The following is an 18,372-nucleotide window of genomic DNA, read 5'->3' as shown; positions in this document are numbered from 1 at the left end:
TTATTTGTTTTCTTTATATTTTTATTTTTATCCAACAAATAATGAAAAATAAATTCAGGTTTATATTTAATTTGCCCTCGTAGTCGAAATTAATATATACTTTTTATGAAAAAAATATGTATAAGAAACCTATGTATAATTATATATAACTAACTTTATTATATTATTATTGTAAAGAATAGAGTATCCTGCAGAGTAGTTAAGGATGATATTCATATACATATGATAACTCTGATCTTGCAAAATACTTATAATTCACTCGCAACACGCGATTTGCACACATCCTTTTGGAAGGAAAGAACAAATTCTTTTACAACAATACCAATCTCGCGGTCGCTGCTAATTTAAGCTAAATGAAAGCACGGAACAATCAAATGACAGGTAAAAGCCACTCAGGAACGTACTTCCTCGCCGGTTCGTTCCCGCAGGATCCGAAATCCACTTGCTGACGTCAACATTAGCGATCTTTCTCGCTGGTGGCAAACGGAGCGGCGTAAGCTCTGTGCATCTGTCACTGAAATAACGTTAAATTTTTAATATAACAGTACTTTCGAGTGTTATCAGAGTTCTTAGACTTGATTCACCTGATATGCTCTCGCGTTCCCTCCAGTTTATGATAATCGCTCGTCCCTTGTCGATCGGGCTGTCACTTTCGTCGAATTTAATTGTTACTACAAACCTGTGGACTTCTGCAGTGATATTCGCTTTGATATTAACTTGACGTTATACAAGTTTGCTTACATATTAGGCATAATATTATATGTTTTTCTTCCGGAGAAAAGTATAACGCAGCAAAGATGTAACGTATTTTTCGTTTCATTCGCGCGACCACTAATGAGAAGACGCATAACTTGTCCTTTCCTGTTTTTTCTTTCATTCCTTTATAACATCTATTTCACGTACCAATAGTATTTTTACAGCAATGTCGTGCGCTTTGTTATTCGTAACATTATATAATAATGATAATTAATAATTACAATAATCATATCCTATGACATCCCACTACCGTTGATCTACACTAACGGGTTATGCGTGCGTAATTCCGCTCTCATCGTACTCTCGACTTTTTTTCTCTGCGTTTTAGCTTCGACCTATAACGACGTTTAATTAGAAGAGCACTTTTTCTGAGACGGCATAAGTTCGGTATTGTTAGTTTATTTAAATAGAGAGAGAGAGAGAGAGAGAGAGAGAGAGCAAAATCGATCCCATTGTGCGCGTTCTAATAGTGACGTCGTAGATTGTCCGCAAGAGATTAAAAAGTAAACGTTGGCGTGATTGAACGACGGATTTACTGTTGGCTCGTTATTTGGCTCGTAGCGTAGCGTACTTTGTTGTACATAACAGCCTATTCAACAAGCATACATGCTTCCCCGCGGAACGCGTGGATCGAACTCCACTTATGTAAAATATGTATTACACTTCGCTAAAAAAATACGGCTTCGTTGTACAAACATCCTCGGTAAGAAAGCTATAGCAACATGCTCTTTTTCATTTTTATATCTTTTTTTGCCCGCCACATTGCGGCAAATTTCATCGAGCACTCGAATCGACCGTAGATCCGCGCGAAATATGCACAGACCAGTATGGTAACAGTCGTTACGTCCCGTGGCGCAACATTAATTCCAATTTTTCAATCACTCGCGTTGTATCGTAATTGTAATTTCTAGTTACGAGATCTAAAAAAAAGAAAAAAACCCGAAAGAAGTAATATCCGCTAGATCTTCGCCGTTTGGTTAAATAATCAATAGTTATGATGCAGGAATATGTTGGCACGATGCGAGCGACTGAAAAATCCTACCCACTAAAGAGCGAGTAATGTTATATCAATGTTATAATTTCTCACTGCAGCAGTGTGAGTGCAACATAACGCATGTTGTACGTAACAAGTCACATCGTTGAATGGGGAGAAATTACAACGCTGATATAACGTTACTGCTGTTCGACGACGTTCACCGTACTTGGAAGAAAATCGGACAAATAAAAAGCATATATTCGGTGGATACTAATTTTCATATTTACTTATATCAATATACATTCAGTTTTCAACTGAAACATTTTTTTTTCAAATAAGAATATATACATTTTCTTGGAAGCGTAGTTTTTTGTGAAAGCAATTGTTTGTGTTCTTTTAAAACTAAGGAATGTAAATTTAAATAAACGTTTTATTAGTACTCAACCGAATAAATATTTTTTATCTCCTCGATATTTTTTTTTCTCAGCCCTGTTACTAATCCGGGCTAATAGACGTCGAGGCTGCCATGCCGATCTGTGCGTGTGCGCATTGTAATTTACGATTTTTCTTTATTTTTTTCTAATCTCGTTCGAGCGTCATTTCTTACTCGCGTCACTTAGCCTTAGAATTACGAATCTAAAGTATAAACACGACGAAGGCATACGCCGGTGATGTGTGCGTGAGCGAAAACCGCACGTACCGAGGCTGTAAGATCGCTAACGAACGTCTATTAACAAACTCAACGATACCCGACGACGTTTCTTTACCTGCGGAAGGTGCTGCGCGGTAAACGCGCGCTCTCTGACAATCAATGCGTGCAGTGTATATTATTATTGAATTATCGATTAACGTCAAGTTACCTCGCTTTACCCTACCGTAAGAAGTTGCGCAACTCAGTATCGCTTGACGAGTATATACCCACACCACTTTGTGCACATCTATGCGGTGAAAAAGTTCCGAAATGAGACGGACGAGACGAAAGGCTCGACGAGCTCAGCTCGACAGCAAGAATCCGTTCCACGTGGTTCTCGTTACGTCGACTCACTTACGACTAAGTCTTCGCGTAAATTTGGTCCTGGACTTGATTTGCAGACTTGTAGTCTTTTAATCTCTCGTCCGTTATTCCCTCTGCACTTCGTCGGTCCAAAGAACGCATTCTTGCGGATCCCATCGTCTCTTCCGCTTACCGCAGGCGTGTGCGTAGCGCGTATGCGTGCACGCAGACTTACACGTATATTTATATATATGTGTATATATATATATATATATATATATATGTATATAATATATATGTATAGGTATATCGTGTGATTTTTGTAACAATTAGTAACAAGTGGAACGCCCGTTCAATTTCGTCGTTTACGTTTAAATACAAGAGTACACGGGGAAGGTATTGCGGTAAAAATCACCACACGAAATTTTCTAACGCCGGACCATACCGGAATTATGACGTGTGTTGTAATCTTTACACGTCACTAAAGATTACAGCACGCATAATAATTTCAGATGTAGTTCCGGTATGGTCCAGCATTGCGAAATTTTCTGGTGATTCTTACTGCAATATCTTTTCTCCGTGTAACGACGAAGACCTGAGAGGAGACCGGCCTCCGACGCGAACGGGACCGGTAAGGTGGTCAATTCTCAGCTCACTTGTGCGAATGTAAGGCGAATGTGAACGTAAAATGAATCGAGACTCGAGAAAAAAATTCATGACGGTAACGGTTAACGTCGGTGTAGTAATCAAATCGGAGCCTGTAAATGTGCGTGTATATGTGTGTGTATTTAACGATACGCAATATGGAGTTCTCGTTTTTTTCCAGATAATTATTCCACAGAGTACTTAAAAAACGGACAAATCGGCCTGATTCAGTCGGTTATGGCACCGACGAGACACTCGCATTAGACCTAAACGCGTTGGCGTGTTCGAGCTCGTTGAACACTCGCGCGACGACAACGCAAAGCGCTCAATTTCAATGTCTACGATCTAATCTAACGTTTAATTTTTGTCCCTCTCTTTTCTTCCCCTTCTTATTCTCTTCTTTGGCCACAACAACAACACACACACGCGGTTAGCTTGCGCATGTTAATTGACTCGATGTTTTGTAACAGCGCATACGCTTTAATTAATAATAGTAAATCTCGCGCGCGAGTAACTTTCGAAAATTGGCTTGGCTAAATTAGCGAGGCACGTCATTCCGGGAAAAAAATTAATTGTACTTGGAGCCACCCCCGAGGCGCGTCCGCTTAGCGCTCAGCTAAGCGCTCTATTCAGCGATGCGAAGCTTCTTCTTCTACTTTTGTACACTCCGTTCCGTGCTCTCTCACGGAACACATTTAGCGTAAAATACGATCGTATCTCCGTCACGATGAGCCGCGATAACGCGATCGGTCTTTTGCCGATCGTATTGGCCCGGTAAACATCCGACTGACAGTAAAGTTATATCAATGTTATGTCATTTACTCAACGATGTAGTCGCTACGTACAACACACACAGACAGCAAACGTGATGATGTTTCAACGGCGTCACTGGCGCCCTTAATACGTCGTTAATACGTCATTATATTTGCAGTACATGTGCTATGTTGCAGGGCGTAAGAATCAACATCAAAATCGGAATACGTGAAATTATTTTATAGTTTAAACTAATTTAAATTAATAATTTAGTCATTCTCTTTGCACTGAGCACTGTGCAATTTGTAATATTTTACATAGTTTACACATTGTCTACGTGAGGAAAGTCTATGTTGATATCACGCAGGCAATACGTAAATCAGCCAATCAGCAGATCGTGATCTTAAAATCTACGGTACAACCTTGCTATATTGCACTTATATTGTTGTAATGTCACTGTCAGTCGGTGTTTAGTTGGGTACGTTTCGACGTTTCTCGAACTTTTCGAGACTTTGAACTACTCCGATCGCGCGATTTTTCTCAAACTTCCTAGTTGAGCTTCTCGACGCCGCAATTACCGTACAAGATCGTTTAATCAATAGTTTAACAACGAAATATTCTAGACGGACCGTATTTAATGGTAAACATGGCGCGTGAACGCGGGCTCTGTTTCGCAAGAGCTTCATCAGCCCAGCCGGAAGTCCGAAGCCCAAACATTGTACGGCCTCTCTCTTTCGAGGGCGCCGTCGTCTCGAAGCGAGGACGAGTTACGAGCAATAGCTCGCTGGTTGGAGTGTCCTTTGAAATCGCACGACCCGTTTGCGTATTCTGGTTATTCGAAAAGTAGTAGGACGGATATATTTACAAGTAGCGTGGAACAAAGGAGTAACAACTTTTTCTTTTAAGGCTGAGTCGACGGCTCGGTCTAAACCGAACCCGGTCAACGACTCTCTCGCTCTCTGTGACCTAACTAGATCTCTAAGAGTCCCATCTATAATATAGATAGAGGAGGAAAACTTGCACGACGATGGGGATACAACCGTGTTTAAGAGCGAATCGCGCCGGTTTAACCGATCATTTACTTAGAAAGTTCCTCCTTCTTGGCGAGTTACCTCAAGGTGATTCTAAATCATCAACTCCGTGTAACGAGATTCCCCTCCGCGGGGAATTAAATTCCTCCATTGCTATCGCTAAAGATGTCTTTCAGGCGATCTAAATTATTTCGCTGTTTACGTGAATTTTCAATGTACAGTTTTAAGATCTAAGTTTACGAGAGAAGTGAAATAATCAATGCGTCGCTCGCGACTTGGAAGAGAAAGAAACTTGGAAGAACGCGATTCTCGTCAAGATTTCTGGCTTTTCCTCTTGGTCTCAATCTCAAACGGATCTCGTCCGAAGGAATTAGTGACTCGCGAAACGATATCAGCTGCGTTCGGCATTGCAAATCGGCATAAATCTGAGATGCGAGCTAGCAGATGGAGAACGTGATTATGAGTCGTCGAGCAAGTCGAGCATGTAAATAAATGTCAAACGAGCTGTCATGGCTGCTGTCTCACACTTTAATCTCAAAGTAAAGTTGTGAATTTTATTAAAGTTAAAAATAGGTAATTATGTAAGTATATTAATATATTCGATTTCCGTTGATAAAATCTTATTAATAAATAAAACTAATTACAGGAGGAAACTGAATAATGAAGAAATCGATTTTATTTTAAACTTGATAGAAAAACGGAGAAATTTACCTTTTTCATTACATAAGTAATTAATAAATAATTATATAAATAATTATTATCACCAATTTCCATTATTTCATAAAGTTCACTGTATTTATTGATGAAGACATAATTTTAATTAACTCGAAGTCAAATTTTTGTTTTTCAGAGAATAGTTCCACAGATAGTTTCAAGAACACTAGTACAGTGAACTCATCCGTTATACTTTCTGAACGCAGTCAGTTATAATAAATTATATAAGACAGACGACTTACATTTTCGCGGGCGAACGAGCTCGACTTGCTTTGAAAATATTAACGAGCACAGATGCGACGATACGGAGCTGAAAAATATGAATTGCCGACTGATTTTCGAAGTAAAAGAGCAATTCGGCGTCCTCGACTTACAATGCCGGACGCGCGGCTATTCGTAATTATACTATTTGTAATTAGAACTACGTCGGGGAACGGTCCCGGTCTTCCTCTAGGAGAACGAGTTGACGGGCCGATTTAGAGACACCTTGCGTAGCGAAGGAATTACTCGCTTACAACCGAGAACCACACAGTCCATCCTGATAGACCGCTCGGTTATGCTTGTTACAACGACGTCTCCATGCTGAAATTCCTTCGTTTGGTGTTCTCCATTCTGTAATCCTCCGTCCTGTAATCCTCCGTTCTGTAATCCTCCGTCCTGTAATTCTCCGTTCTATAATCCTCCGTCCTGTAATCCTCCACCCTGCCGTTGAAGCTTCTACGGAAGTTCCTGTCGAGACGCGCGACTTTCGGGCGCCGTTCCGTGAACGATCTGGTCAGGCCGGCGCACTGGTGCCTCCTGTTCAGCGAGCGTAGATCAATCGGGCGACGGTCACCGGTCGACCTGTCGTACTGCTCGCTCGAGGTCCTTATCATCGACCTCCTGCCGGCGTGCTCGGAGAACAGGCTGTTGTGGGGTGGAAGGGAGACGTTGCTTCGATACGGCGTCTCGTTGGTCTGGAAGTCGTCCATGCGATCCCCGTGGTCCACCGACGGCAATCTGTGCTGAAGTAGTGGATGCTGGTGCTGATGCTGATGCTGGTGTTGAGCGTGCGAATGGAGGAACGGATGCATCACCGGGCGCTCTTGCTGGACGTTGTACACGCGACGATGCCGGTTGTAGTCGGGAACACGTCGCTTAGCTTCCCGATCGGCCGTCGACCGTGCGAGACGCGCGAGAACCGGCGTCGGGTTCTCCCTGAGGTTGCGCTCCATCGAGCTCCTGCCCGGCACGAGGTCCTTGCCGCCGAACGGGTCGCTGCTCGGGATCTTTTGCAGAGGACTGGCGAAGATGAGCGTTCTATAAAGATCACATCGATCGACTTTAACCCTTTGAGTGCCGCGGAGCCGCGCGGCTGAAAAGCCTTCTATGCGGCGGGGAACGCGACTCGTTCCCGTGACCGGCGATGACGGGCAGAACAGAGATGCGTAAGCGTTTCTATACTCACAGCGCGATATAAAGCTTACAACTGAGGCTGACAAGCTGAAAGAGCGAACGTGCAGATAAGAGCCGGTAGTTCATAGCGAAACAGCGAAGCACACCGTACGCGCCGTACAGCAGCACTCAAAGAGTTAGGAAATTGTTCGGTTTTGGAGTGTGTGCGTGCCGAAGTTAAGGTAATCGATGGTATTCAACGACTCGACGAGACAAGGGTGTCAGTCACGCGCGAATGTTACATGACAGCTCCCGGCGCGCTTGCAAACGGCGATGCGTGTTGCCTTAACTTCGAGACGCGGAGCAAACGTTAACTGTCATAGCGAAAACAAAGGGGCAAGCTGAATAGTTACATCGCGATAAAACAAAACCCACATTCTCTCTTCTTTCATCTTTCCTCATATTTGCTCACTTTTCCTCATTAACTCACATTCACTTCATTCGTTTCCTTCATTAGCCCCATCTTCTCTCTTATTTTCCAATAATCTTTCCCGTTTTTTTTTTCTTAGTTTTTTTTCCTTTTTTTTTCTTATCTTTTAATATTCTCTCTCCTGATTTCCGTTCTGTTTTAATTATCGCTCTGTTTCGTCCCTCCTTAATTTTCTCTCATTCAAAACTAATCTTTCTCATTCCCTATTATTTTGTTTTGTTCTTACTTATTTCTCCTCATTCACTGTTGTTAATTTGCATTCTCTTTTGCCCCATCATTTCCTCTCATTTTCCTTTCTTTTCTCACAGCTCCCTTTGATATCTTTCAATCTCTTTCAATTGAACTTCATTAGCTTTCAAATTCGTTTTATTCTTCTGCATTGTTTTATTAACTCTCCGCTCCTCTTTTCCATTCTCTCTCATCCGGACCGAATAAAAGCAAGAAACAGCGATTATTGAACTAATAATAGCAGTAAAGCCGACGCATACATTTTACGTTCACAGTAATTACACACAGCATGGCGATACACAAATGAGAAATGGCAAGACACAGACGTTTAACGTCGAGCTTCAAGTAGCCTAGTCGCTCGGAAGGGGAAGGAAAGTCGTGCGGTGTAATTACCGAAAGAATTTAGCACGGAAACAACAGGTAACTTACCTGGTGCCTTCCCTGTTTTGATCGCCGGCCGGGTACGGCCTGTCCCCACCAACCACCATAAACTCTTCGAACGACGGCATCCTCCTCCTGGGGTTCGCGAAGTTCTCCCTCATGCGCGACCGATCGGCGAACCTGTCGGCCCAGACGTCGTCCTTCTTGCCTCTGCCGAAGGCGTCGACGCCCTCCAGGCCTCTGTCGGCGGTCTGATCCGCGAGGTTCTGGTACTCGTCCGCCGTCACCAGGGTGTACCGCCGCCTGTTCTGCTTGAGAATCGACTTGAGGCAGAAGTACGTCTTCGAGTTGGGCAGCTTCCAACAGGCCTCGTTCGATATCGGGTTCACGGTGATCCTGCTGCGCGCGGCCTCGGTCCTCGGGATGGCGCCCTTGTTGCTCATGTACGCTCTGCTGGATACGCTCTCCTCGTCGAGGGACAAAGAACGGGAGTGGGAGAGCGAGGGTGGCCTGGGCACGGGGGTCCACCTCTGATGCCCGCCGAAGTACGGCCTTTCGCTCGGCAAATTCGCCTCCGCACTGGCGCAGCCGGCTTTGCCGCTCCTCATCGGCTCCTCCTCGTTCTCCAGGATGTTCTCCAGGCTCTTCACGTTCTCCTTCAAGTATGCGTTCGCCGGTTCCGAGCGGGATCGCAGGTTCGGCTCGGAGATGTTGCAGGGTATGGTCTGCTTGTCCCTCTTGGGCGTCACGCCGGTGACGAAGTCGACCGACGAGGTCCGCGAGCTTCTGCCGGACTTGGCGCGCGCATGGTCGTCCGAGTTGATGGTCTGCGTGCTGATGGACATCCTGCCGCAACTGCCGCACTTGCTCGGCGACGCTCCGCTCTGCAGGTTGTCCATCGAGCGGGGCGCCCGGTTCGCGGAGGGATGCAGGCGACCGTCGGCCGTGGTCCTCAACGTCGCTATCCGGCTCTCGAAGGTGTCGTCGTCGTCGTTCACCACCCGGTGCGTCGGTGGTGGGCTGACGGGTAGGTGCTCGCTGCTCGACGTGATCTCGATGTAACTGCGCTCGTCCACCCGGATCTCGTAGCTGTTGGTGTTGCTGTGACACGGACAAGGGCAGTGGTACTCGCACGGGGTCGTCAGGATCGGCTCGGCCGGGTCCTCCATGTTGCAGGAGGTGGTCGCGTCGGCCGAGTTCCCGGCGGCGTTCACGACGCTCACGACGTTCACGTTCTGGTGGCTCAGCTGCTCGGCCCGCTCGTAGAGAAGCGCCTCGGAATAGCTCGGCACCATGTCCGTCTCCACGTCCGCCTGAGTCTGAGAACTTTGCCAGTTCTCATGGTCGCGCTCGACCTCGTTGCTGGGCGCCGGGTCCATCAGCAACGCCTCGCTGTAACTGGGCGCCAGCATGTAGGAGCCTGGCTGGCTGAGCTGGCTCATGGACGCGTGGATGGGCTCGCCGGACGTCGGTGTGTCGTAGTTCACGCCGAAGAGCTTGGTGATCTGGCGGGGAGAGAGGAATGCTTTGCTCGGCTTTTGCACCAATTCGCGCGAACATACGCGCACACACTCGGACCGAGAAGTATCGACGGTCGGAAAGGGTTGTTGATGTTTACCTGATAGTCGGCATATTGCGTCTTGTACTCTATGATCACTCTCAACGGCCAGCTGAGCAGCAAGGCACTCAAGCACCAGTAGACATAGCGGTTCGTGAACCAAGGGTTACCGAGAACGGCGACCAGCATTGTGGAATTGACATTGTTTCCGATGTCGAGACCTTCTCGCATCTCCAGGTAGTCATCCCTGATTTCCTGAAAGAGCCGTTTTGTATCTAGGTATACGCACGGGGAGGTTAAAGGTTCGTCGAGTTAATTGGTGACGATGAACGAACCAAATCGCGTCTTGGCCGAGGGAAACAGAATTATCGATTTTTGTGAACCAAATCCGGTATTATTTTTAAGAACCGGAAGATACAGTTTCCCTCAACGAGAACGCGTTTGGCTCGTTCACCGTCACGTTAATTTAATCTTTCCTCCCCATGCGTCAATGCGAATATACACAAATGCGAAGTCGAAGGGTTTCGAAATGACTGAAGTCGCTTCACAACAACTGAAGTCGCAACAACAAGCTTGCAGAGCCGCTTTTCTTCCGCCGAGCGCGGAAGAACGACAAAGAAGTCGCCTCACGTGTCTCCGTACCTGTTCGGCAAAAAATCTCGATCGAATCTCCTCGAACTCCGTGGCCGAAGTCATGTTTGAAAAGGCGAAGCCCTTGGTGAGCATGATCTTCGTGATCGGTATCTTCGCCCCGAGCACCAGGTCCTTGCTGATGTCCTTGACGCCGCAGTAATGGTAGTAATAGGAGGAAGTGGCCACATGTGTATTCACTCTTTCGTAGTAGACCTACGGAGCGGGAGGGTGAGGCGGAAATATGTTCGGCGCGTCCTTCACCCTTCCGCCATCTGTGACGTCACCGTGACTGTGTGTATCCGCAGCGTACAGAAACGGAATGTCCAATGGTATCGCGATTCTTATCGAGCCGTAAAGGACGCCTTTGAGCGTCGATGAATTTCACAGCGTGACTTTCGTACATCCGACGGATAACGTCTTTTAAAACGGCTTAATATATGCGCATCACGACCCGACGAAAGTGCGAGGGAAGAAACGTAGTCGTTCGGGCCACGCAAACGTCGAGAAGATAACTTCTCAGGTGTCGAGAATCTATTCACAATCGACGCGCTAATTTCTTTCCGCCTAACCGATTCCTCCTTGACTTCGACGGAGCGGAAATCTGCCCCGATAGGGAAACATCTGTGAAATTACTACATATGACGAGATCTTGTGGGAAATTCGGGATGCCGCGATTATGTGAGTATATTTAAGAAAATACATGTGGAAATATCGACCTTTTATAAAATATTGATTACTTTTCGCGCTAATTGCGATAATTGATTTCTAGCTAAATATTATGACGAAACAGTAGCGATATGGTGAATCATCTTAGCGGAATATCGTTGCGAAATATCTCGTCGGTGATGCTGTATCCCGCGATGTTTCCACGATTTTTACCTATCGGGGTTCACTTCCAAGCCCCAACCCGCGTCAACTTCTGATCCGGTTCTCTCTCTCAAAAATCTCATGTACACGCATGTGTGTCGTGTCGCGCGCCGAAACTTCGCGGAAAACGCGCTTGCTCGGATTTTACATTCAACGGCGGAAGGATGAAGAAGGTGGCGAGCGTCCTCGGCGAAGACCGCCGGAGCGGCGAGATGTGTCACCTGCGTGGTGATGTAATTATCCCCGTTCCTGTAACGCGTGATCTGCCGTTTTCTGCGTGCGTAGTGGTAGGAAACCGCCCTCCACCATATAGTCGGCCGTGCCATCTTCAGCTGCGCCAGTTTGGCCAACACGCTGTCCTGACTCTCGGCGTGCAACAAATCGATTCTGATGGGCGAATGGTAGCACTCCACCAGATAAACTAGATATAGCATTCCCATAAATGCCACCTATAGGACAGAGACACCAGAGAGGGTGACAGAGAGGAAGAGAGAAAGAGATAGAGGGGGGGGGGGGCAGGAAAGAAGAAACGGAAGATGTCAATGACGGTGAGAAGAAGCAAAAGGAGAAATAAGACTGGTATTCATAGCCGGCTCTTATATTTAAGATGTTATATTTAAGTCTTAAGTTCGGATACTGAAACGAGCCATACAGCATCTGGAAATGAACTTAAGACGGTCTTAAATAGAAAATCCGACTGTGAATATTGACCTCTGAATGGTCAGCGTGCATCCGAACGTGCGAGACGTTGCGTCAATGTACAGATTGGGTTGCCTACTACTCGCTTTGCTGGAAGATATGCGTACTCAGCATGGTATATTAGTTTACAAAACGGCTCGCACTCGTGTTTTCCAACAAAAAGAACGTGATAAGTATGTGGAAATCGTTCCGTGAGCGTGTATGTTTCCAAGCGCGCGCGCCTGCCGGCAAAGCGAGTAGGCAACCCGTTGTAATGACCTGTGTGTTGATGCAACACTCCGCACGTGAAAACGAAGAAAGGAAGATATCGGTGTGAAGTAATAGGTGCTTCATATCTGGTAACGTAAATTGACACGAGTCAACTTCCAGTTTAGCCGTCCGATTAATCAAATACAGCAGATGGCACAAATTCCATTTACAGATATGAGAGAAGATAATGAAGAAGGAGATAGAGAGAGAGAGAGAGAGAAGGTGAAGAGACAAGAGATAATGATGAGAAGAGTGAAGGAACAATAGTCAAATGGCACGTGTTCAAGTGTGTGAAAGTGAAGAAAGCGAAGAAATGAATGTTTTCCATTTAGTAACAATTACAACATCGATCGATATATGTTACAAAATAAAACGCGGCCGTTACTTCATATCGATCCCTTTGTTCATTTTCACGCACACCTGAATGCATCACTGATTATTGTCCCTTCGCTCCTCTCATCGACATCGTCTCTCTCTCTCTCTCTCTCTCTCTCCCTCCTCTTTCTTTTTCCTTCTCTCTGTGTCATCCTCTCCCATGTGTGTCTCTGTCGTGTAGATGGGCTTCTATGGGAATGCTGTGTTCGATTGATACGGCGAATAAACGAGAATTTGTGTTGACCCGATTGTGTTACTACGTGGAAAGCAGCCGATGACAGCGAAAGAAGGGGACGACGTCCGCGTTTCCGTCTCTTTTTCTTCGATGTACTTACCGGAATGTATATGTAGCCCTCGTCGCAGGGCGACGTTATGTGCTTCGAGCTTCTGATGGGGAACTTGGCGTAGTTGACCATGAGCTAGGTAGTAAAAAATAGGGGCGAGAGTTTATTTATGGGATTGCGAAAGAGAAAGAGAGCGAGAGAGCGAGAGAGAAAGGGGAAAAGAGTCAGCGAGAGAAAGGCGCACGGAAAGGAGCAATTTTTCTCTTTCTCTCTCTCTCTCTCGGAGAGATCGGCGATTGTACACGTACCTTGGTGACGTTGGTGCACCTACACCACGTTACCGCGGCGATGCAGATGTATATCAGCAACGACAGCAGCAGGCATTTGCAATTCGGCTCCCTTTGCAGCGCGCCGCACAGCGTCTGGGCGATCGGTCGCTGCTGAGGGCGGTGAAAGATTAATGCCTCGAGGTCGCCGGGCATTTGGAGGGGAGCAAGAGCTGACGTGAGAGCGAGCGTTCGCGCTCATGGAAAAATTAATTGCCCACCGAATAACTAACGCGATGTCTAATAAATCTGCTGGAAATCTCCCTCGGCGAAGTTCTCTCACGTCTCTGCGTCAATAATAGTGGCTCTTCACGTTCTCGAACGCAAAGACATGTTCGGTCGGTTAATAAAAGCAGCCATCATGTAGCCACCCTGTAGCGATTCGTTTCCCCGTAACGAGACCACGTATCGTGACATCTACGTATGTGTGTGTACGTGTATGTATGTGTGTTTATGTGTGTGTGTGTGTGTCGTATCTATGTGTATGTGATGTTATTAAAAGGTGGTTTAGAACTTTGCAGGCTTGCTGTGTGATAAACTCGCTAACTGGACAAAAAATGCTCACACGAGGGAACTTTCGTTGGAAGGTGTCTCTCTCTCTCTCTCTCACCGATTTTCATGGGCTTTGGATACGCTTGTAGAACCCATATAGTCGTATTATCGAACGTCAAACACATAGTCACATACTATAGATTTTCGTCTATATATATATATATATATATATAGACAACGTATGAACTATCGGTTTACCTCGATAAACGACACCGGTCGTTCCTAAGCCCTTATTCTGAACGCATGTTCGGCACGTTTAAAACGTAGCAGTTTCCGATTACAAGTTCCGTTTTTCCTATACGAACGACATGTGCAACATTGTTACACGGCTTGAGAGAATTAAAGAGACGTGAAAAATCAGTTGCACAGGTGTTGCTTCGCCTTTCCCTCGCTTCTATCCATTGTATATATCGTATTTTTCCGGGTACTTTAATTTTTGTTTATACGGCTTCAGCGTTCAATATAGTATTACTGTTATTATTATTATTTTATTTTATTTTTAGCGTTTGTGTGCATTGCGCGTCTAGAATATGGCTCTTAGGTGGACAGTTAGAACGGATGAACGGATGCTCTCGCGATATTTTACCCACGTACTTCCTCGTTTTCCCGATTCATCATGGTCGTGCGGCCGAGCCAATCTTGAATGATTATCTGCCGTCGGGAATGAAACTGCGTTACTTCAGCGTCTTTCCCCCGCTTCGTTTATTTCCCGCTAAATTGCGAGCTTTCCTTCTCTCTCCAGCGACCCTGCGGTAACAACAACCACCACATTGACCCTGTTGTCGAAAATGTTTATTTGACGTTCGAATGACCTCAACTTCATAATGCTCGCGCGGTATCGCGATATTGCGCCAGTGTGTTTAATGGGCGAACTCATCGGAGGAACGACTCTACTGAGGATTTTACCGTCACGGCGAAATCGTCGTTATTGATGCGTATTCACAAGGACAGCAGGAAAATTCGGCAATTATTTCGACGTACGCAGTTGGGTCTAATCACATTGACGTTGACGTATGTTGTCAAGGCCGTGTCGTTGATTAGCAAATTACTTTTGTGTTACTCGTCGAATTGATTGAAACTCAGTATACTTGTAGAGTAATCAAAAATAATAGATACATATTTTTTTATATCGGCAATGGTGCAGTTTGAAGAATGAAAACTGCTTTCTCGAAATAGCCCCTTAGTGGTTATTCCTGTGTTCAGCAAAGAGCGAAATAACACTGTTTTGGTTCGCCAGGTCGTCGATATTGAATCTACTATTTTGAATTCTATAAGTTTTATATCGGATTTGCTTTCAGCGACATGGAAACCTTCTGTCATCTCCAAAACTCAAAAATAGCTCCGATGACGTGAGCTTAAACGCAACGAGTTAATTGCTCGTGCTTATAAATACAAGAGGTACCTTTTACCTTTAAAATTGCACCATTGCCGATATAAAAAAAAATACACGTCTATTATCTTCGACTGCTCTACAAGTGTGCTGGGTTTCAATGAATCCGGCGAATAACAAGGGTAAGTTTACTAATGAGTAAGTTTCTTCCGAAACTTACTTCTGGCGGTCGTGTTCAGTGTTTATCAAAAAGTACTTGACAAATTATGCTTATTCGAACAATTGTTCCCCTTAAACGTCTCACATGGGAATTCTGCGGGAGGGTTGTTTCATTATCGCCATGCGAGAAACTTGGGTGTTATATTTGTGTTATTGAAGTATTATATCAGTCGGTCACGTGCGTGCAAGAATAGGAATACGTGCGGGTGGCGGAGAGGCTTAACTCCCCTCTGCATCCCCGCCCCGAAGAAAACCCAACTTTAACGAACCGAACCTAACCCAATCCCATCCCAACCTGAGCTGATCACTATTTATAGTCTCGCCTGTACAGTATTTATACACAGCGTTATTAATTACAAATAGATGTCAGCAGCAGTGGTTTCGCTACAATGTGGCGAGTGTATCGCCAGGAATAGAGATTATTTTTCTTTCGCCGAAGAGATTATCGCATATCGAGGACCAAATTCGCTCATAGCGAAACTCCGTTCTGCTTTGTTCCCAAATAAAAAGTAACGCCGCATAATTCGTCACGCTGATGGAATTTCCTTGTCATCCATGCGAGCGTCCATGTTAGGCAACGACGCTTTCGCCGCGGTAGCAAAATTCTTTTTCCCCGCGCGTATTGACATGCTAATCGTCCGCTCGGAAGCGATTTGTGTCACCGCGCCTTTATGTCTCCTTTTGCACGCCAAACGCGACTTTTATCGGCGGAATTTATCGGCGCTTCCGGCCCGGAATATTTCATCTATTTTTTAGCGAAGTCAGAAGAGCTGTGGCCCCCGAGGTGTTTCGCTTCGCGTCTTCATGCGCCGTCTTAACTTTCTCTCTCCTTTTTTTTTCCCCTTTTCAGAGGACCTCGACGGGGATGATTTGTTCCCACCGAATAACGGAGACGTTGTTTCCTTGTTTACGACGTCTCTCGCATATTTTTATTCGAATTCTTGCGGCCGCGCGAGAAAACACCGTAGGCCCCCGAGACGAACGAGCTGAAACGGCCGGTAGTTTTAGGCACGTGCACGCGTTTCCAGGGATCCGAGGATCGCGGCGTGGGCGCGTACGCGACGGTGCGAACTTAATCCCGCTGTCACCTAATGCCTGTGCGCCGATTACGCGCGCGGCATTCTATAAAAAGCCACCCCTATATAACGACGCGCAAAGTGCATTCCAGTAGCCAGTGGCTACCACGGGGCGCCTCCAGCGCCGTGCCTCCGCGCGAAAAATTCTCGGTTCACACGGCACGTTAGACCGACATGATAAAAACGCGGAAGGCATCCTCACAGATGATCGCCTGACCGTTGCAGCGGATGGAGAAAAAAAAATCGTCTCATTAAAATCATCAAACGTCTGCGTGATTTTCGCTTCGTTCGAGTCGGAATCGAATTTCAAAAGCGAACAGTCCCGCGGTTTCGCTCCTCGAAAGCTCCCTTCTATCGATTATCACGGACGCGTTTTTCGAAACAAGCACACGTCCCCGTGACGTAAAGATGAAGAAGGGTTGCGAGATACTTTTATACGTGCCAAAGAAGCATTTCAAGGAAATAAACGCGACAAGTAGCCACCGCAGCGTAAGACGTAAAACGCGTGTCTCGTGACGGATTGACGAAACGTCGGGGACGCGCGATCAGCTGTGGCGATACCGCGCGAGCTCATTACAGGTGTGCGCGAAGGTTAATACGCGTGTCGCGCGGTCATCATGCAAGCGCCCTAGCGCACCATCATACGATTATCGCGCTTTACCGTCAGTTGGGGAGACACCTTCGGCGCACGACGAACACTGGTGGCTGGCGGACAGGGCAGAGGATTCTCCCGGTTGAACGGTGCGGGTGGACGGACGAAGCCTGCGGGATGAGAGCGGATGAGAGACAGCGTGGTCGAGGGTGGCAGCTATCGGGCGACGGTGTGTCCTGGACGAGCACGGCTCCGCGACAACGCTTCATAGCGCGTCGCCACGACACATAGCCGCGGATTCATTCTCTCTCTCTCTCTCTCTTTCTTTCTGTATGTGTATGTGTGTGTCTCGTCGGGGAAGGTGTCGCGCGCGCGCGCGCGCGATCACAGCTGCCAGCAGCGTTCGACGGTATGGCGGTGCCCCAACTGACGGGGTGGCCGACGCTCGGCGCTGACGCCGTCGGTGGGGGTTCCGCCGCGTCGGCGTCCTGCGCGCTCGTTTACCTACTTGTGTATGCCAACTCTAACCCCCTCGGCGGCACCGCCCTCGAGTCGGCAGCGCGCTTTTTCCACCCTCGAAAGGGAGAGCGAGACTGAAGAATCCCGGAAGAAGCGCCGTATAATCGCCCAATTTTACGGCGGCCGCTGCCGAGGGAGCCGCTGCGGCGAAATTGCGACAGTCGGGAAGCGGGATTCCCCGGGTATGGAACGGGATGGGATTATTTCAGCACGCTCACGAGGATGGTTTACCGATCGCGCGAGAAGGGATACGGTGCGTGTATTTATAGCCGGTGGAGTCTCTCGTGAGGGTGCTGTTTCTTCAGAGAGGAGTCTTTTCTACGGATTTTGGTATTTGGAGCGACTCCAAGTTCACCGGCGTCGGGCCCTGATTGAAGGATACACGAAGATTCGGAAATCGCCCGGACAATGCGATGTCAAAAGTCGGAACATAAGACGTCTTTAAGACGTCTTAAAGATCTCTTAGAGACGTCTTATATCCTGATTTTAGATATCGTGCTGTCCGGCCGGTGAATTCACTCTTGAGAGATATTAAAGATCATATATTTACATACACACACACACACACACACACACATACACAAAGATTTTCCATGTATCCAGGAAGTTTTCCCGGGGAAAATGCGAATAATGTCCTCGATAGACCAAAAGAACTACGTCACGGCCAGGCTCGTTATGCTAATGTTGCTAGTGTATATATATAGCAAACACATGGTCGCGATAACATCCAGACGCGTATAATGAGAGATTG

The 18,372-nt window shown here is 46.5% G+C and overlaps 1 protein-coding gene across 4 annotated transcripts; it reads right to left on the bottom strand.

Moving 5' to 3' along the window:
* Window positions 1–115: 115 nt before the first annotated feature.
* LOC106749847 lies at window positions 116–17,514 on the bottom strand. Of its 4 annotated transcripts, none has more exons than XM_014629708.1 (9): window positions 17,172–17,514; window positions 14,480–14,632; window positions 13,316–13,447; window positions 13,059–13,142; window positions 11,622–11,849; window positions 10,543–10,746; window positions 9,961–10,155; window positions 8,391–9,847; window positions 116–7,168 (listed from the first exon to the last, which is right to left on the bottom strand). In XM_014629708.1, the coding sequence occupies exons 2-9, from the start codon at window positions 14,501–14,503 to the stop codon at window positions 6,433–6,435; spliced, it is 3,060 nt and encodes a 1,019-aa protein (XP_014485194.1). In that variant the 5' UTR covers window positions 14,504–14,632; window positions 17,172–17,514; the 3' UTR covers window positions 116–6,432. The 4 variants fall into 4 exon arrangements, with proteins under 4 accessions (XP_014485194.1, XP_014485211.1, XP_014485203.1 ...); XM_014629725.1 differs by having other exon boundaries at window positions 116–7,150; XM_014629717.1 differs by having other exon boundaries at window positions 13,316–13,444.
* Between the last annotated feature and the right edge of the window lie 858 nt (window positions 17,515–18,372).

The sequence above is a fragment of the Dinoponera quadriceps genome, unplaced genomic scaffold, assembly GCF_001313825.1.
Source record: "Dinoponera quadriceps isolate SergipeBrazil2010 unplaced genomic scaffold, ASM131382v1 scaffold37, whole genome shotgun sequence".
NCBI classification, from domain to species: Eukaryota; Metazoa; Arthropoda; class Insecta; order Hymenoptera; family Formicidae; genus Dinoponera; species Dinoponera quadriceps.
The sequence above is the reverse complement of the archived record's forward strand: the minus strand, read 5'-3'. Positions and strand labels throughout refer to the sequence as shown.

Coding starts and splice junctions, on each gene's coding strand:
- LOC106749847 (XM_014629708.1), bottom strand. CDS start 14,503: ATGATGAATCGGGAAAACGAGGAA. Junction 10,156..10,542: donor CGAGATTTTTTGCCGAACAG/GTACGGAGACAC, acceptor CGGCTCTTTCAG/GAAATCAGGGATGACTACCT. Junction 9,848..9,960: donor CGCAATATGCCGACTATCAG/GTAAACATCAAC, acceptor TCTCCCCGCCAG/ATCACCAAGCTCTTCGGCGT.